Source organism: Lepidochelys kempii, chromosome 6 (genome assembly GCF_965140285.1).
Source record: "Lepidochelys kempii isolate rLepKem1 chromosome 6, rLepKem1.hap1, whole genome shotgun sequence".
In the NCBI taxonomy this organism is placed as follows: Eukaryota; Metazoa; Chordata; order Testudines; family Cheloniidae; genus Lepidochelys; species Lepidochelys kempii.
This window is the reverse complement of record NC_136385.1, coordinates 63,606,510-63,627,577: the sequence shown is the minus strand read 5'-3', so window position 1 is coordinate 63,627,577 and position 21,068 is coordinate 63,606,510. Positions and strand designations below refer to the sequence as shown.

Here is a 21,068-nt window from a genome sequence, read left to right as displayed (position 1 = left end):
ACAGGAATAGTTTTCTCCTACTCTACCCTTCCACCAGCCACTTTGCGGCTGCAAGGATGAGTTGTTTATGGATCTCTACTACTCTCCTCCTTTCCCAGTATCCTGGGTGTTAGGTATATGAGTTTGTGTGTTTGAACTGATAGTCCCCCAGCTGGCCAGGTTCCTTCTTTGTATGCTCTAATGATTAGCTTGAGTGCGGTCTTCTGTTGCTCGCAACTTTCCCAGTCAGCAGGGTGACATGGAAATAATTCTGGCCTGTTTCACTACTAAACACAGGATTATGAATTGGTGACATGGACATTCTGCTGGCACTTGGGAAAGCTATAGGCAGCTAAAGATGCATTGGAACCCTCTGTCTGTAGATTGAGAGAGACATTAATGCGTCTGCTCACATTCAGAAGATCATTGTCACAGCCCATATGGCAAGAAACCTAACTAAAATACCAAATAAAACCAGATTCTCTGAAAATTGATGTCTGAGGACCCACTGCCAAAAATGAAGTAGTGGGTTTTTCAAACCCTGAGTTAGGATAAGGGCTAGTGGGCCCAGGGACTACCTTTCATTATCCTAAAAACTTTTTCTTAAGACCTTGTGTCTATAACACACGCTTTTTGGAAATACATTTTATTCTTAATTAAAAATCAGATTGTCATAAATGTGCACATAGTACATACAGCAACCATATGGCCATTAAGGTGATAAGTAACAGTCAGCATGGATTTGCCAAACAAATCATCTCAAATCAACCCGAGAGCTTTCTTTGACAGGGTAACAAGCCTTGTGGATAGGGGGGAAGTGGTAGACGTGGTATATCTTGACTTTACTAAAAGCTTTTGATACTGTCTCGTATGACCTTCTCATAGACAAACTAGGGAAATGCAACCTAGATGGAGCTACTATAAGGTGAGTGCAAAACTGGTTGGAAAACCGTTCCCAGAGAGTTATCAATGGTTCACAATCATCCTGGAAAGGCATAATGAGTGGGGTCCCACAAGGATCAGTTCTGGGTCCAGTTCCGTTCAATATCTTTGTTAATGAGTTGGATAATAGCATAGAGAGTACACTTAAAAAGTGTGTGGACAATACCACACTGGGAGGGGTTGCAAGTGCTTTGGAGGATAGGATTAAAATTCAAAATGATCTGGACAAACTGGAGAAATGGTTGAAGTAAATAGGATGAAATTCAATAAGAACAAATGCAAAGTACTCCACTTAGGAAGAAACAATCAGTTGCACACATACAAAATGGGAAATGACCGCCTAGGGAAGGAGTACTGATCTGGGGATCATAGTGGACTACAAGCTAAGTATGAATCAACAGTGTAATACCTTTGCAAAAAAAAGCAAACATAACTCTGGGATGTATTAGCAGGAGTGTTATAAGCAAGACATGAGAAGTAATTCTTCCGCTCTACTCCACACTGATTGGGCCTCAACTGGAGTATTGTGTCCACTGCTGGGTGCCACATTTCAGGAAAGATGTGGAAAATTGTAGAAAGCCCAGAGAAGAGCAACAAAAAAGATTAAAGGTCTAGAAAACATGACCTATGATGGTAGATTGGAAAAACTGGGTTTGTTTAGTCTGGAAAAGAGAAGACAGAGGTGATGTGATAACTGTTTTCAAGTACATAAAAGGTTGTTACAAGGAGGAGGGAGAAAAATTGTTGTTGTTAACCTCTGAAGATAGGACAAGAAGCAATGGGCTTAAACTGCAGCAAGGGAGGTTTAGAAAACCTATGGAAATGAATGGAAAACAAAAAAGTATTACATTGATGACTCAGAATCAAATGAAATATTAACACACACATCCCAATTCCCAAAACTTCAACGTTTCTCAAGTAGATATTTAAGAATTTTCAGTTGGAACCATTGGTAACATGAAAACATTAGTCACAGAAATTACAGCAGAAGTTATACCAATTCCATAATGAAGGGCCCAATCATGCAAACTTTATTCAAATAAGTAATCCTTACTCACAAGTGTAGTTTACAAAAGTCACTCCCCATGAGGGCTTTCAGGGTCAGGCCCTAAAATTACAACTATCTTTTCTTTATAATCCCACTTGTGACCCTTCTTTGACTAATCTTATCAAAACAAAATCTCTCCATGTGAAATTTCTGATGTGTGAACTCTTGCCAAAGGAGAATTTGGGGGAAAGTTTGAGATTAATTAAGCAAGATATTTGTGAAATATGAGAGTTTGAAAAATAAAGGTATTCCAATTTTACATATGGAATATAATGGGAAGATGTAAATTAGCAGCTACTAAAGCCATACATTTTTAAAATCAGCAAGTCTGGATAATTTGCATCCAAGAGTTTTAAAAGAGCCGGCTTCTGAGAGTGCTGATTTTCAATAAGTCTTGGAACACTGGGGAAGTCCCAAAATACTGGAAAAAAGCTAATGTGCCAATTTTCAAAAATGGTAAATGAGATGACCCAAGTCATTATAGTCCTATCAGCCTGACATTGATCCCAGACAAGATAATGGAACAGCTGGTACGGGATTTGATTAATAAGGAATTAAAGGAGGGTAACATAATTAATGTCAATCAACATGGGTTTATAGAAAACAGATCTTGTCAAACTAACGATATCTTGTTTTGCTGTGATTCCAAATTTGGCTGATATAGGTAGAAGTGTTGATGTAATATACTTAGACTTCTGTAAGACATTTGACTTGGTACCACATGACATTTTGATTAAAACACTAGAAAGTAGGGCTGTCGATTAATTGCAGTTAACTCATGCGATTAACTAAAAAAAATTAACTGTGATTAAAAAAATTAATCGTGATTAATCACACTGTTAAACAATAGACTATCAACTGAAATTTATAAAATATTTTTGGACATTTTTCTACATTTTAAAATATATTGATTTCCATTACAACACAGAATACAAAGTGTACAGTACTCACTTTATATTATTTTTTATTACAAATATTTGCACTTTAAAAATGATAAAAGAAATAGTATTTTTCAATTCTCCCCATGCAAGTACTGTAGTGCAATCTCTTTATTGTGAAAGTGTAACTTACAAGTATAGATGGTTTTTTGTTACATAACTGCACTCAAAAACAAAACCATGTAAAACTAAAGCCTACAAGTCCATTCAGTGCTACTTCTTGTTCAGCCTATTGTTAAGGCAAACAAGTTTGTTTACATTTACGGGAGATACTGCTGACTGCTTCTTCTTTACAATGTCACCTGAAAGTGAGAACAGGCGTTCGCATGGCACTTTTGTAGCTGGTGTTGCAAGGTATTTACATGCCAGATATGCTAAGCATTTATTTGTCCCTTCATGCTTCGGCCACCATTCCAGAGGACGTGCTTCCATGCTGATGATGCTCGTTAAAATAATGCATTAATTAAATTTGTGACTGAACTTGGGGGAGAATTGTATGTCTCCTGTTCTGTTTTACCCACATTCTGCCATATATTTCATGTTATAGCAGTCTCAGATGATGACCCACCACATGTTCGTTTTAAGAACACTTTCACAGCAGATTTGACAAAACACAAAGAAGGTACCAATGTGAGATTTCTAAGGATAGATACAGCACTCGACCCAAGGTTTAAGAATCTCAACAGTGCCATGCAAGCGCCTGTTCTCACTTTCAGGTGACATTGTAAACAAGACATGGGCAGCATTATCTCTTGCAAATTGTAACCAAACTTGTTTGTCTGAGTGATTGGCTGAAGTAGGACTGAGTGGACTTGTAGGTTCTAAAGTTTTACGTTATTTTATTTTTGAATGCAGTTTTTTTTGTACATAATTCTACATTTGTAAGTTCAACTTTCATGATAAAGAGATTCCACTACAGTACTTGTATTAGGTGAATTGAAATATACTACTACTTTCTGTTTTTTACAGTGCAAATATTTGTAATTAAAAATAAATATAAAGTGCGCACTGTACATTTGTATTCTGTGTTGTAATTGACATAAATATATTTGAAAATTTAGCAAACATCCAAAAATATTTAAATAAATGGTATTCTATTATTGTTAACAGTGCGATTAATCACGCTTAATTTTTTTAATCCCAATTAATTTTTTAAATTTCTTGACAGCTCTAGTATAAATTGTTTGGTATTCATTTAAATATTGATATATAGGGTATAAGTGTGTGGTTTTTAAAGGGTCTTTGTTTTAAATTCTCCAGAGAGGTGTGCAGTTATTTAATATTATACTGAATATTAAGTGGAACAGAAGAATCCAAACAGGGGGTTGTGACAGTCTTATGAATATTCCCCTTTGGTTCAAAGCTCAGCCTCAAAGAAACCTTAAGAGGGAAGGTTAAAGTCTGGGATGAGTCATGATAGGGACTGAAAGGCTGCCATAAGGACTGTAATATAAGGAGATAAGGACTTTCCCTCTCTGCATAAATCTTGTCAGTTTCTACAAAGAAAAAAAAAACCAGACACAGAAGCCCCCTTCTCCTTTTTATATCTGTCTCCCCATCACTCTTTCATCCTTTGCCTCAGTCACAGACACTGGGACTGCTTCACAGGTTTTTTCTCTAAACCCTGCACCTGCTTCAGTGACTCCATCCCCTTCCATCTCTTGAGTTCCCTCACCTCCACTCTAACTCCTATCTTTACCCTTCTCAACTTTTCATTCTCCTCAAGGTTCTTCCCCTTACAACATAAAACATACCTGGTCTCTTCCATCTTAAAGTCCAGCCTTGACCCCTTATCTCCCATAAATTATTGTTTCATCCCCTTTTACCACTTCATCTCTAAGCTACTGCTAAGATAATCCTCCTTGCATGCTTCTTTATTTCAATTGCCTCCATTGGCTCTCCCTCTTCCATAGCACCAAACATGAACTTGTTGTCCTAACTTTTCTAGCTCTTGATAATCTAGTTCTGTCCTACTTGTTCAACTTTTATCTTATCTCAAGGTAAATTTACGTCTTTTCTCTGCCAGTGATATCAGCCATGATTGCCCATTTCTCTGAAAAGCACTTTCACGCTTTCTCCCATGCTGCCTCTGACAAGTGGGAAAAGCTCCCAGAAAAATCTGAAAAACCATCACCTTATCTTTTTTTATTCCATCCTTAAAACTCACCTGTTCCATGGTGCACACAGTAAACTGCAATCTGAAAATACTTAGAGGTGGCAAATTGTGATTATTGACTTGATTAATTAAGAATTGTGCACAAAGGAGCAGTGGCACAGGAGCCAGCAAACAGAGCTTGACTGAAAGCTTGGGGAATGGGCTATGCGTTGGTCTGCTTTTGGTTTTTGCATTTGTAGGGTGTTTTTGTTTTTTTGACAGGAGCTTAGGAGGGAAGGCTATGACAGCTGCAGAAGTATCAGTGGTAGGGCCCTGAAGAGGGGAAGAGACAATGAAGTTGACTGGATGTGGCACCTGTGGCATGTACATTATTCTGGAGAGGGTGTGACACAGCGTGGCCAGAGGGCAGCAGGAGAGTGTTAGAAGGGAGCCTTATTCCCTGTAGAGGGAAGAAAGTTTGCTATCGATTAATGAAAGCACCTGAAGCCAATTAGAGCACCTGAAGCCAGTCACCTGATAAAACCCCCCTGCTTCATTCAGCCAAGGAAAGGAGTTGAAGCAGAGTGGATTGGTGTTGGAGCAGAGAGCAGTTTGGAGGAGTTGAAGTAGAGTGGATTGGTGTTGGAGTAGAGAGCAGTTTGGAGGGAAGCAGAGGAGAGTTTGAGAAGTGCTGCAGTGGACTAAGAAGACCAAGACCCTAGGTAAAGGGACACCTGGTTTGTGCAGAGGTAGGGCAGGAAGCCCCATAAGCTGAAGGGCAGGAGAGGGAAGTAGTCCAGGGGAAGGAACCGCTAGTTCAAGCGGTTTACTGCTATCCCTAGGGCCCCTGGGGGGACCCGGAGTAGAGGGCAGACCTGGGTCCCTCCCTCTCCACTCCCCTCCTCTAGGACACTAGTGAGGCAGTTAATACCCCAGTTCAGGGGCGAGAAACGGTGCCCTGAACCCTCCCCAAGAAGAGAAAGCGCGAGACCCATCGAAGTAGTGCTGGCAATTTGCCACAGGGTACCTGAAAGTTGCTTCATTTGCATGAAGTGCCACTTGATAGATCTGATGGAAGAGAAAATGTATATGTAGCTAGAAACTAGAGTTTCAAAGGGGAGCGGGGCAGATGATGGAGGGAAGAAGAGAGAAGGCTGAAAGGAAAACTCAAGACTTGCAGATGCAAGCTGGATCAGAGGACTCTGAGAGCAGACTGCTGGATTAGGAAAGTGACCAGTGGAAGCATGTGACTATGAGAACAAGGCAGAGGAAAAGACTGGCTAGCAAAGGAGAAATAGAGCTGAGGAGCAGGTTTGCTGAGTTGGAAAAGGAAGGGGAAAGGCAGGCAGTACCAGAAGATGAGAGCAAAAAAGAAGAGAAGAGAAGAGCAGCTAGTCTTACAAGAAGAGAGGAAGAGCCAGTGGAGATCACCAGAGTTTGGAGCCCCAGGAGGATAGAGGATGAATTGCAGAAGATTGCAAATGACAACAGAAAAAAAGACTTGCAGCCAGAAAGAACAGAAGGGGGAAGGCTGGAAAATTGTACCAACAGGCAGGGGTAGGTCTATGCTACTGGAGACTCCCTACTAGGAAGAACAGACAGGCCTGTCACCAGATAGGCCGGATCACAGAAGGGTGTACTGTCTGCTAGGATCTAAGATACAGGGTGTGGACCAGAATTCCAAGAGGATCCTAATGGGAGCATGAAAGAGTCCACTGATTGTCCTTCATATGGGAACAAATGACACTGTTAGATTCCTGCGGGAATGCATCAAGGAAGAATACACGAGGTTGGGGAAGACGCTTAAAGAAATGATCTTCAGGTGATCTACAGTGGGATTCTACCTGTCCATAGAGGAGAGCGAATGCAAGATAAGATTATGATGATCAACAGATGGCTCAGGCAATGGTGTAAATGGCGACTTTGGGATGATCAACTGCTGGGAGGCATTCATGGACAGAGAACTGTTCTTATGTGATGGACTCCACCTGAGTAGGGAGGGAAATAGACATCTGGGCTGGGAGATGGCCCATCTGATTAAAAGAGCTTTAAACGTGGAATTTGGGGTGATGGCTGGAAGATGCTCCATGTAATCTTCCCACCTGATTCGAATACTGAGCGGGAGGAAAATCAAGTAGGAGAGGATACAGTAATGGAGAAAGGAACAATAGAAGGTAGTAGCAAGGACAACGTGAGGAACGAAAGTGTGAGTACCACTGATAGTAACTGTAAGTTAGGCAATACTGGCAGTAAAATGTACCTGAAGTAAGGAATCTGGGCAAAGCCAAGCAGAAACAACTAAGATGTCTGTACACCAATGCAGGGAGCCTGAGTACCAAAATGGATGAACTAGAATTACTGGTGCAGGAAGTAAAACTAGGTATTAAAGAGATAATAGAAACACAGTGGAATAGTAGTCATGACAGGAATATAGATCTTGAAGGATATGTGCTGTTCAGGAAAGACAGAAATAGAGGTAAAGGTGGTGGAGTAGCATTGTATATTAATGATGAGGTAGAGTATAAGGAAATTAGAAGCGATAGAAAGGATAAAATAGAATCTTGGTCAAAATCACTTGGGGAAAGAAAGGTAACAGAGGCTCCACTGCAACAGTACTTGAGGGCTGCTACTGACTTCCAAGATTTGATTTGGATATGGATAGTGACATCTTTATTATTTTTAATGAAAAATATTATTGGAAATTTTGTGATTATGGGAGACTTTAATATCCCAGATATTGATTGGAGAATAAGTACTACTAATAATGGTAGGGCCCAGATATTTCTGGATGTGGTAGCTCATAAATTTCTTCACCAAATAGTCCTAAAATGAACAAGAGGTGGTGCCATTTTAGATTTAGTTTTGGTAAGTAGCAAGGAACTCATAGAAGAACTGGTTGTAGAGGACACCTTTTGGTTTAAGTGATCATGAGTTAATTCAGTTTAAACTAAATGGAAGGATAACCAAAAATAGATCTGAAACTAGGGCCCTTGATTTCAAAAGGGAAAACTTAAAAAATATTAAAGGAATTAGTTAGGGAAGTGGACTAGAACTCAAGATCTGAATGTGGAGGAGGCTTGGAATTAGTTTCTGCAACTTTGACTTAACGTATCTCAAACCTGCATCCCAAACAAGGGGAAAAAATTGTAGGAAAGGGTTGCAGACCAAATTAGATGAACAAGCATCTCAAAACAGGTTATTAAGAGAAAGCAGAAAGCCTGCAAGGAATGGAAGAAGGGATGGATCAGCAAAGAAAGCTACCTCTTGTAGGTCAGAAAGTGTAAAGAAAAACTGAGAACTGCCAAAAGCCAAGCAGAGCTGGACCTTGCAGAGGAAATTAAAACCAATAGTAAAAGTTTCTTTAGCCACATAAATAAAAAGAAAACAAGGAAAGAAGAAGTGGAACTGCTAACCACTGAGGATGGGGTGGAGAGTAAAGATAATCTAGGCATGTCCCAACACAAACAAATATCTTGCCTCACTTTTTCACAAGAGTAATGAGGAGCTTGGGGGCTGTGCCAGGGTAGCTAATGGGAATGAGGATATGGAAGTAGAAATGACCACATCTGCGGTGGAAGAGAAACTCAAAGAAACTTAATGGTACCAAATTGGGGGGACCGGATAATCTCCATCCAAGAATATTAAAAAACTTGGCACATGAAATTACAAACCAAATAGCAAGAATTTTTAATGAATCCATAAACTCAGAGGTCGCACCCTATGATTGGAGAATTGCAAATATAGTACCTATATTTAAGAAAGGGGGGGGAAAAAAGGGATCTGAGAAACGACAGGCCTGTTAGTTTGACCTCAATTGTCTGCAACATCTTAGAACAAATTTTGAAAGAGAGAAAGTCGTTAAGGACATAGAGGTAAACAGTAATTGGGATAAAATACAAATGATTTTATAAAAGGTAGAACTGTGCCAGACCAACTTGATCTTTTTTATTTGATAAGTGAGTTTCTAGACAAAGAGAATGCAGTAGATCTAATCAATCTGGATTTCAGTAAGGCATTTGATACAATTCCACATGGGAAATTATTAGTTAAATTGGAAAACATGGGGATTAATATGATATTTGAAAGGTGGCTCAGCACCCTGGTTAAAGGGGAGACTACAATGGGTCGTACTGAAAGATGAACTGTCAGGCTGGAGGAAGGTTACTAGTGGAGTTCCTCAGGGACTGGGATTGGTCTTGGGACCATTCTTATTTAACATTTTCATTCACTACCTTGGCACAAAAAATGAGAGTATACTAATGAAATTTGCAGATGACACAAAGTTGGGAGGCATTGCCAATACGGAAGAGGCCGGAATATCATACAAGAAGATTTGGATGCCCTTGAAAACTGGAATAATAAAAATGGGATGAAATTTAATAGTGTAAAGTCAGGGACTAAAACCAAGAATTTTTGGTATAAACTGGGGCACATCACTTGGAAGCAACAGAGGAGGAGAAAGACCTGGTGTATTGATCAGTCACAGAATGACTATGAGCTGCAAATGTGATGCAGCCATGAAAAAGGCCTAATGTGATCCTATGATGGATCAGGCGGGGTATTTCCAGTAGAGATAGGGAAGTCTTATTACCATTATACAACTCACGGCTCAGACCTCATTTGGAATACTGTGTGCAATTCTGGTCTCCCATGTTTAAAAAAGATGAATTCGAACTGGAACAGGTGCAGAAGAGGGCTACTATGATTGCTCTCTAAATACATCAGAGGGAGAGCAGTTATTTAAGTTAAGGGCCAATGTTGGCACAAGAACAAATGGATATAAACTGGCCATCAATAAGTTTAGGCTTGAAATCAGATGAACTATCAGAGAAGTGAAGTTCTGGAACAGCCTTCTATGGGGAATAGTGAGGGCAAGACACCTAACATGTTTCAGGACTGGGTTTGATAAATTTATGGCAGGGGTGGTAAATAAGATTGCCTACAATGGCCCATCTGCAACTGATGTTAGCAAATATCTCCAACAGCTGGAGATGGGACACTATTTGGGGAAGGCTCTCAGTTACAACAGAGAATTATTTCACGAGTGGCTGGCTGGTAGGTCTTGCACATATGTTTAGGGTCTAACTGACTACCACGTGTGGTGTCTGGAAGGATTCTCCCACAACTGAAATTGGCAGAGACCCTGGGAGGTTTTTGCCTTCCTCTGAAGTGTTGGGCATGAGTCACTTGCTGGTTTGAGCTACAGTAAATGGAAGATTCTCTGAAACTTGAAGTCTTTAAATCAAGATTTGAAGACTTCAGTAACTCAGCCAGAGGTTATGGGTCTATTACAGGAGCGGGTGGGTGAGGTTCTGTGGCTTGCGATGTGTAGGAGTTCAGCCTAGATGATCATGATGGTCCCTTCTGCCCTTAAAGTTTATGAATGTATGAGTCTACATGATATTATTTTTGTTACTCTGTCTCCTCCACCCTGACCCACGTGTTTGTCTCATCTACCTACTTTGTCTTGTCTTTAGAATATAAGCTCATTGAATCTTATATGTTTGCACAGCACCTAGTACAATAGGATTCTGATCTGGTTGGCCTCTAGGCACTACCACAACATAATGTTAAATTATTAATTATTATTATTTACATGGCATCCAAATTGTGCTAGATACTTTACAGATGTAGAATAAGGCCCCTGCCCTGAAAAACATATAATTAACTGAAAACATTCCATCAAAATACAGTCTAAGGAGTAGGCGAAGGAAGCAAACAATTGACAAAGGAATGCAGAGAGAAAGAAGGAATATATGGAGTATCAGAAACTAAATACTTGAGTACAAAGATATGAGGAAAGTATAGAAAAAACACTTGGGTAAGGGGATGTGTGGGGTGTACAAAATTAAACAGCAGTGGTGCTGGTGAGTAGAAAATGAGATACTGAGCAGTGGGAAGGATTTTAAATGGTGGTAGAGGTTGACATCAAGCTTACTGAAGAAGAAATGTTTTGAGGGAAGGGAAATAAATTCAATTGGAATGGCATGCAGAGCAAAAATTGATTAATTATGGAAGAGTAGAACAGTTGAAATGAAGGGGCAGTGAACTGATTAATTGGGGAGTGGTTTTCCCCTGGCTAGGGGAGAACTCCTACCCCTTTCCCTTGTCCTTTCTCGCTCTCATTCCTCTCCTTTCCATCCATCTCACTATCCATCATTTTATTACGCACATTTATTCTGATTCTGAAGGACATCTTTCTGTCTGACACCACCTTTTCTGGAAATGGTTTTATACCTATCTTCTTACAATTTCTCTTGTTAATTTTGAGATCAAAGAACCAAATGATGACAAGAGAGAGGAAAAAAGGCAAAAGCTCCTTATTCTCTTTCCCCAAGAGGATCTGAAGAGAAATTGACAGTACTAGCAAGGTGTTAGTCAAGTGTATAAACTGCTGATTGCAATTGTCATGACTGTCCAAAATGAATAAGAAGAGCAGAAGCATCTTGTAGACACAAAAGATGAAAGGCATATACAATAAAAAAAGTTCTTATAAATTAGCCATGAAGATCCTGACCTATGAAGATCAAATTAAGGGGGGGATGACAATGGTATCATGAGAGTTTAAAACAAGCTAGCCAAAAACCCTGGAACTAAGTTTAGATGACAATTTGTTAGTGTATTGCTGAGAGACATTGAATTCATTATTTTAATAATAATGAAGAGTGTACATTGGAGATAATAATGATATAGATGCTTATTACAGTAGCATCAAGCAGAGTGTCAGTACCAGTACAAGTTCATATATTGGACATGGATTCATCATCTGCTGTGTTAACTCCAAAAGAGTCCTTTCCTCATTTCGTAAATTACATTTTTAACATGTCATGTCTGAAATACAGACACATTAGACTATTTGATCAATGGTTTGGATTATCATTTGTCTGAGGAGGCACACAAAGGTGAAAAACTAAGAGCAACACTGTGCAGCCTCTGCCAACAAGACTAATGTTACAATGTCCAGAGAATTTTTACCAATAATAAATAAGAAAGCAGCTTGCTGTTTGATGAGATCAGATAGTCCAAGTCTCTCCAAACCAATTGGTTTTCTTTGGGCTCACTAATCTGTAGCTATAAACATGATAAATTACAATTTTCTGATGACATCTTAGCTCATTCTTTTACCTTGGAATCTAGTCTGAATTTTTTTGGGGTAACAACAACAGCAAATGATATTGCCAGACTCTTAACTATGGCCCTCCTACCTAAATTGTCAGAGCAGCTGACTATCCTAAATGTGGCCATGTCATGTCCTTCCTCACTTTTGCCTGTTGTTCATTGAAATTCAACAATATCTACAATAAAAGTCCTTTTTATTCCGCATCCTCAATTTTTGCCCCTACATTGTGGGAAATCCTGACTCTAAACACAAAACATTAGAATTTAGTAGAATCTATAAATGATTAAAGCATAAACAAGCAAAATATGAATGGCTAATTCAAATGACACACTAATTTGATACACTCACCAAGGAAAAAAGTATTTAAAGAGGCAATGCAACTTGATGGGGGAAAAAGCCACCAAGACTCCAAAGCAATAATTTTAAGGGATTATTTTAATGAGGTTGAATAATTTATTAAATATATGAGATGATGAAACAGACATGTTTCATAGCAATGAACATTTTGGCATCCAAATGAGGATACTCACTGACACAACCCACAATATCTTAATCCTCAACCAAATATTTTGGCTATAGGATAGATCTTATTAAACTCTGTGTCCTTAACAGAATAGGCTCAGTGGCTTTTCATATATTTAATTTTTTTTTAAAGCACCACTGTATGTCTGCTAGAATAAAACAAATAACATGTCCTCTTTACACGCTAGGAGAGGAGGCAGGCAGTATACTTGCAGATACTATTAATGCAAAAGCCTCTTGTAGGTGTGTCTTACCGGTTCTCCTGCACTGCCTGCTGCGTGATGGGAATAACAGATGAGACCCGGGATGGGCTGTTCACCTTTTGCCATGATAACAGCAGAACTGGTGTAGGATGGATGCTTCTAATGTACAATACATAACAGCTATGAATACAGTGACAGGAAAACATGAAACTATACAAGCAAAATGACTGAGAGGGAACAAGGGTGAATACAGGTGGGACACTGAAATGCCAAGTGCTGAGAAATTTATATGAGCACAATCAGTTTAGATCTCAGGTATTTTCTGCCCATAAAAATTGCACTAAATACGTAAGTCTTTGGCCATTTCAAAAGAACTATTTGACTTAATTAGACATAACATTTAAATTAATATTAACAAAAATTGCAACTTGCAGTTGATAATTTACATCACCTTTTGCTTCTAATCCTGCAAACCTATACGTAATCAGGATTTTTTTGTTCATGAGAAAATGATGTTAGGTTGGAGGCATCATGGAATCATGATGGCTCATTCCTGAGCTTCATCTTTTGGGAGCAGGAATGCTGCTATTATGTTTTAAATAAGTGGCATACTGTCTTTTTGATTTACTTAAAATGAATTCCTTATCTGGATATGGTGATCAACAGCAACTGAAAAACATCAGCTTAGCCAACTGTAGGGTGGATGAACTTAAATAACCTTTCACAAGCATCTAGCAACACACAAACCTTAAATACGTATAAACAGAATGCATGAAACAAAGGTAAAAGATACAGTGCTGCAACTAAAACAATAGTATTGATTTGGCAAAACAAAATTATAGAGAAAATAGTATTTTAACTGTTTTTGACACATTGAAATCATAAATTTTTCCAAGCACTATTTTTACAAATTATTGCAAGTCATTTTTCTTTTATACGCCAAAATTTCTAATCCTAGTCTTAGTAACATTTGCCTAATCAAACTGGCTAAAGTAATGAAATCTAAATAGTAATGAGACCTATTTGTTGTAGCAGAATTCCACATCACTAGGCCCCCAGAACACAGATGTATATGGGGGAATACCAGTAGCCTGGGTAGATTATTAGCTATTCTACAACCTATTTGTCATATTTTTTTTCCATTTTAGCTTCGGGAAATCAATACTGTCCTTTTAAACAGAACACTGTGATAGCAGGAAATGAAGTACCACCTACTGGAGGTAATACAGTCAGGCAGGGCAGGTGTTTTAAGTAAAAATAAAAAATTCTAGCACTTCAGAAAATGGTATTGTAAAGTCCACAAAAGCATTAAGATAATAGCAGGGTATGTGTGGTACCTTACAAAGTTTGTGATAACTACCAAAACAGGGCTCGCATATTGTTGTGGAGCTGGATGGTACTGATTTTTAGACAATGTATTTAAAATTCATCAGTTTGTAAAACCAAAAAACAAACATGTTCCTAAAATGCAATTGGATGTTGGTGGAAAGTACCTGAGATAGAAACCTAAGTGCCTCTTATGCATATGACTTAGACTCACCTTAGCTGCAATGGCTGCAGCAGTTATATGTGAAGAAGAACTGTCCTCTGTTGAGGCAACTCCACTATCCTTCTTCTCTTCCTCCTCTTCCTCGCACTGTACACCTTTGTCTTCTGTCTGTTTGTGTGGGCTGGTGGTTGGAGGAGGAGAAAGAGGAGGTGGCGGTGAAGGTAGATCTTCAAGTTCATCATGTACTTCCTTTACTTTTACAATGGCATCCCGCAAAAGGTCAATGGCATGAGGTAGAGCTGGCAGTATAAACTGAAAACATTCCTATGTACAACAAGAAGAGAAATGACAGTGAAGAGTTACCTGCAGACGAAAATAGGGATTTGACTTCTCTGTCAGTAAGGAGTAATTGGGGTTTACATCAGATTTGACATCTGATAAAAACATTAACATCCAATTGCTGATGGGAGGAGAATCAAGTGAAAATCTAACAGCTTAATCAAAGGTGAATTGGGCGCTATACAGTATTATTATTCATACACAAGAACACTATGTTGTGCAACAGCTAAAATTAACCAACCAATATTACAAATATAAAAATCTAGGATGTCAACAGTTAAGTGCCATTGTACACACCATCCAGTAACCAATCCACAACAGTTTATAAAATAATCATTAGCCAAACCACAGAACACATCACAAATATTTAAACAGACATTCAACACATAAACAACCTTTATTCTATGCCTATAGTGATCCTAGACTCAAACTGTCCCCATTTTGCTCCTTTCATATCTAAAGAAAGATTCTTCAAATTCTTATTCACACCATTAGGGGTTTCTATAATCATGCTTTCATATGGTAAGATACATTACTTTTTATTCTTGGACTTTTCCTATGGGCTGTAGAATGACAGACTATCATTAATATCATCATAATTTCTTATAACTCAGGATAATTTAACAGTGACCATATAAAATCTATCCTCTAAACCTCCCTTTGTCCTATGTTTTTCTAAAAGATTGTAAGAAGTTTCCATCCTATGGTTGGAGAAATTGAAAAACTGTAGAGACCCTGTAACTGTACCCCGTAACTGTACCCCTTGTACCTATAATACCAGTCATAAGTGTGATGCATTCCCACAACACATATACACAAACTACCTATGTATTTAGGAATATTTTAACAAAATTAAAACAATCTAGTTGTCTCAGATCCACAGGATTGGTGCTATGGACCAAGCTTTGGTACAGTCTGTAGGAGGAACCCTTTCAGTGTTCCAGGCCGTCACTTGTCCTCCAGGCTAAGCCACATGGCTTCACTGCCTCCTTAGACTGGACCTCTTGGCCTTCAGCACTCCTGCTTTACACCGTAAGCTCTGTTCAGCAAGTGCTGATAGATAGATAGACTCCTGGTAGAGACTTGTATGCTCTTCAGGGATTAATGGACCTCAGCAAGCATTTGCAGTGACACTCAAACAGCTTTGTCAAAACAGTAGGGTTTGTTAGTCGACTGGACCACAGCATAGGAAGTCTTTAGGTTAGCACAGAGAACTGAAGGTTAAAGCATAGCCCATTCTGGTTAGCCCAGCAAAGCTACACCAATGCAGCTGTGCTGATGTAAATCTGTAGTACTGCCCTGCCCTGAGTCTGACCTCCTTGGCCAGACTCCAGGTGAGAGCCCTGACTCTTTCCAACAGCCAGCTCCTATCGCCTGCCTCGCACTTCCCAACCCTTTGTTTTCAAGCTGGGGAATGTTGCTCAACTTCCTTGCTGAGAAGTGGGGAAATCTGTATCCCTCTGGATCATTGGTTGCTAGGTGTCAATGTTCTGATATTGTCTTCTCAGAAGTTCCACTGATATGGGGACTAAGGGCCAGACAGCTAGATGACATCCATACCCATGTCTCTTAGGCTTTGTCTACACTACAAAATTAAATCAACTTACGTTACAGTGATGTACAGTCACTACAGTAATTAAACTGCTGCTGCATGTCCACACTATGCTCCTCGTGTTGCCGGTGTGCATCCACAGTAGCAGCACTTGCATCGATGCAGAGAGCAGTGCATCATGGGTAGTTACCCCACTATGTACCTTGCCACCACCTAGCACGGGGTGTTTTGTGAATGGTTCCAATGCCTCATGCGCGCAAACGAGTTGCATTCTCAGCTCCCAACGTTCCGAGGTGATGAGGGACCACAAAGGGCTGAAGTAGGAGAATCAGTCTGAAAACAAAAGGGGGACAGGATCCAGTATGGGAACTGATATAACACCCTCGGGTGCCCCTTCAAAAGTTCTGCTTGGGGCCTCCCAGATATCATTGTGGGCCTAGTAGTAGGGCTGATGCAGAAGAGGGCAGTTGCCTGTACTTATAACCCCAGCTTCGTTTCTTAAACAGGTCTTGGTGCAGTGGCGGAGCCGAGAAGTAGACCGGTTATTGAGGTCTGAAATACTTCTTCAAAGGTGCTGGGGCATAGAGGCCCAGGGACTAGAGAGTGGCCTTAGAATCATTCAGGCCATGGAATTTTGTGTCCATCTGTTGTGAGAAGAGAGAAGTTCCCTCAAATGGAAGGTTCTGAATGGACTGCTGAACCTCTGGTGGAAGGCCCGAAGATTGGAGCCAAGAGCACCTTTGCATGAATAGTGCCGATGCCATAGTTCTAGTAGCTGTGTCAGTTGCATCCAGGGCAGACTGGAGGAAGGTCTTGGCTATAGTTTTTTATTCTTCCACCTGAGCAGAGAATTCCTGTCTGGACTTCTGAGAGCAGCGACTCCTTGAATATAGACACAAGGTCAGATGTTATAATCATACTGCCCAAGCAAGGCCTGCTGATTGGAGATGTGGAGCTGTAATCCATCAGTAGAATACATTTTTCTACCAAATAGGACTCTTTGAGTCCATCACCTTGGGGGTCACACCCTGCAGACCTTACCTGTCTCTTTTGTGGGTTGCTGCATCCACAAGGAACCTGGGAGGGGCATGGGAATAAAGGTATTCATACCCATTGTTGAGGACAAAGTACTTTTTCTCTGCTCTTTTTGAAGTGGGGGGCAGGGAGGACAGAATCTGCTATAGGGATCTGACTGGACCCATAACAACCTGGTTGAGGGGTAGGGCCACCTTTGAGAGGGCTGCCGAGGCCAAGATGTCAATCAGGCTGTGGGAGGATTTTTTAAGCATCTTCACTTCCAATTGTAGGTTAGAAGCTATCCTTTTCGGTAGCTCCTGGTGAGCTGTAAGGTCATCCTGAGGCGCCGAGCCACACAACACAGCCTCGTCTGGGGATGAAGAGGAAGCCTGAACCAGGAGGAGAGCTTCCTCCTTTTCTTCTGCACCAACCATAACATGTAGCCCCAAATCCTGAGTATCGGTACCGTGTTTGGTACTAGAGTCCAGGTCGGGTGCCAGACGGTGCAGCGGAGAGGGCCTTCTCTTGGACCCCACCAAGTATGAACAGCTGGAAGATGTCCCAGTACTTGGGGAAAACCCCACGGATTCCAAAAAGACCACTGGACCTGCATAGGTCACTGCCCACTGGACCAAGTACTTTGAGGGGCACCTGCACCGGGATCCAACAGAACACAGGCCAGGTACTGGTATCGGCCCCTTGGCTGGGTGCATGGCTCCACCTCCAACTCCAATGACAAGTTGGCTTGCGGGGATCATGGTTGGAGATATCCCTTGCTTCCACTGGCCGATGCCGAAGGTCTGGGGAATGGTGCCAGAGAGGGGAAGCCTTTGCCGACATCAGCAGAGTCTGTTTCCCTCTGGTCAGTACTCAGTCAGAGGACCCAGTGTGATGGGATGACCACAGAAGACAGCAGCCATGTGGCAGGAGGGCCATAGGAGCAGGATGGGGAGGGGAGAAGACAATGCTGCATTTGTTATACTTGGTGCTCATTTTCAAGTTTTCTTTGCAACCAGAAATACAGAAGCAAATCTTTTTAAAATGAAATCTCCAATTCTGAAGCATCCATTCAACAACAAATCGTTGCCAATAATGAACGGTGTGTTGTAGATAGAAATAGTTATAATAAATATTGCCAGGAAATAAAAAATGATCACATTAACAAAATAAAAAGTAGCCTATCCTTTAGATGCTAGACTCTACACATGAATCAATTTGCCAGAAAGATTAAAAAAAGTTTCAAAGGGTGCATTTGAATTACAATTCAAGCTAATTAACAGGTTTACTTCTAAATTCTTTGAAAATTAATTCTGTACTCAGTATAAGTGCTGTAAGTTAGGTGAGAATACAGATACACTACATTAAACATAAAAATAATCTTTAAGTGCAAAACTCTTGCTACTATTTCTCCAAAACTATTATTTTTTATAAAACAGTCTTAGAAATACCAAAGCACACAACTCTCTTTATGTAAATAAACTCTAAACCTCAAAAAGCAAAACAGAAGTTAAGTGGTGGACAAGGACAGGAAGTTGTAAGCTGACCGAAAATGAAAAGCAGTGAATCTTTGAGGAAGTACCCAAAGAATTACTAACACATTAGAAAAGTAAACAGGCTGCTTTGGGGAAAATAAAGCAAGCAAACAACCAAACAAAACCCGGTTTGGTTTTAGTACTGACAAATAGGTTCCAAAAGAGAGTTCTAAACCCCACATTATTTGTAGTATTCAGAACTTTTACTGGCAAACATTAAAACACTAGGGATCATAATCTCTGCTAGTGTAAATTGTCATAGGCCTGATGACATCAGTGGGTCTATGACAATTTACATCAAGTGTGTACCTCAGGGTGATCTGCCCTCTGTAGCCTATACAATGGTTTAGGTTAAGAAATAAGTTGAAATTAGCTTTTGGGCCTAAGTGTAAAGGAGTATGGGAAATTGAATTTGCTAGTGTGAGAAAGTTAAAATATAATGGGAAAGTAAGAGTTAGCAAGGACATGACCCAGGGTTATTTTACTCATTGCATTTAGGCTATAACTGGTTTAAAGCAAGGTTTTAATGAATGTTTTTAAGAATTGTGAATGTTTATTAAAATGCTATCTATATCGATAATATGGGACGATGTTATTTTAAATACTGTGTAATGTAAAGAGCCAATAAGAAGGTGGTAGAAATACAATTATGGGAAAGATCAGTTTAATGTTAATTAATATTATAAATTGCTTATAAAAGGAGTAGTTTTGCTAAATTGCCAGTGAACTCCAATTAATATCAAAAGGGTACTATTAGGTTCTAAGATTATAAGGCTGTACTTCATTTGGTGTCAGTGGACTGATATTTGAGCATAAGTGTAATTGTATACCGTGTAAGTAGCAACTGCATGACTTTAATAGTTTGGTTGTATCATTCGAAGTGTCATTGCATGGTCCTCTACTAAATACATTTTCTGAAACCAACCTAGAGGCTCGAACTTGAAAACTAAGTTGGGTTTTATTGCACCCTTATCTTTAACAACTTAATGCTAACTGAGAACATTTCAACATAAAGGTTATAAAATATTGTATTTCTTTCTTTTGTTGAGGCAAAAAGTAGGAGAAATCTCCCACAAATCTTGATTCTGAGGCACACTGTACAAAAGTTCTCTGAACAGCACATCCCAGCACCACTTATATCTTTCCTTTTGCTCCCAGACCTTACACAAGCACTGCAGAGAAGAATGTGCTGGTTTTGGCATTCAATCAAACACACTGAATGCTCTCTGAAGCCAAGTGGAATATTTAGTGTGCCTATCATTACAGCCATAGCCACAACCCAAAGTACTGGGTAAAGTACAGCTTCTTGTGGGTACAAGGGTTTGTTTCTTCCCCCACTATATTGCTAAGGCAAACACAGGGTTGCCAATTTTGGTTGGACATATTCCTGGAGGTTTCATCACATGACATAATCTTTAATTCCTGGAAACTCCAGGACAATCCTGCAGGTTTGGCAACCCTGGTACAATCTAGAGTTTACCAAACAAATTGCTCCTCTTAAAAGATGACTAGAGCCATTTTATTACACTAACAGTTTAATCTCTTAAAAAATTATCTTTTGAAACATCACACTTCTTTTCATTTATCTACCAAAAAGTAGCAATCAGTATAGTCAGAAAAGTGAATATAAAATACCATGGAACGTCTGCTATTTATGTTCTCTTCATGATTTATTCTCCTTCCATGATAAATAAGCAGAGTTTAAAAGTAAAAAATTGATTTTGTCTAATTGTCAGGGATATTAACTAAACAGGATCTAAAAATCCAGCTGGGTACTTTTTCTGACTCATGTCATTACCAGTAATAAAGATTCTGCATTTGGAATTTAGCTGCTGTTTCTGTTGATAGTGAGACTTAAATTCACAGCTCTTTATATTGGTGTCCTGGTCAGAGCTAAGTACATTGTCAGCGCTTAAATAATTTACTAATTAAACTCCAGGTTAATTTATTAAAATAGACTCCAGGGTCCTCTCCTGTAGCTGTGCTACAAAGCTAAGAGGAATAAACACTTCCTTGCACAAGAAGTTGGCAGTTGTGAATCATAAAATATGAAGGAAACATATACAGAGTAAGAAGGAATAATTTTTACACATTTACCTTTTTGACCATGATGGCATTTTAACTTTTCTCATTATTAGGGAAATTGCAGTCTTGCATGTTTTCCAGCTCTGAATGTTAACATCCACATACCCTCTTTTTACCTTCCAGTGACATTTAATAAGGTTATTTTAATGAAATTAAAAGGGAAGTAACAGTTCATTAAAAAGAGTAAATCCTCATTTGATACTTCTG

General features: G+C 39.5%; 1 protein-coding gene across 21 annotated transcripts in view; it reads right to left on the bottom strand.

Moving 5' to 3' along the window:
- Positions 1 to 21,068, bottom strand: part of GPHN (gephyrin) — a 590,148-nt gene that overhangs the window by 187,831 nt on the left and 381,249 nt on the right. For 11 of the 21 annotated variants that reach the window (XM_073348373.2, XM_073348352.2, XM_073348355.2 and 8 more), the window contains 2 exons: positions 14,388 to 14,660; positions 12,899 to 13,006 (listed from right to left, as the gene is read on the bottom strand). In XM_073348373.2, coding sequence (XP_073204474.1) covers positions 12,899 to 13,006; positions 14,388 to 14,660 — 381 coding nt within the window. Of the gene's footprint in view, positions 1 to 12,898; positions 13,007 to 14,387; positions 14,661 to 16,429; positions 16,561 to 21,068 lie in introns of all 21 variants that reach the window. The other 10 variants (XM_073348358.2, XM_073348374.2, XM_073348359.2 and 7 more) reach the window with 2 other exon arrangements.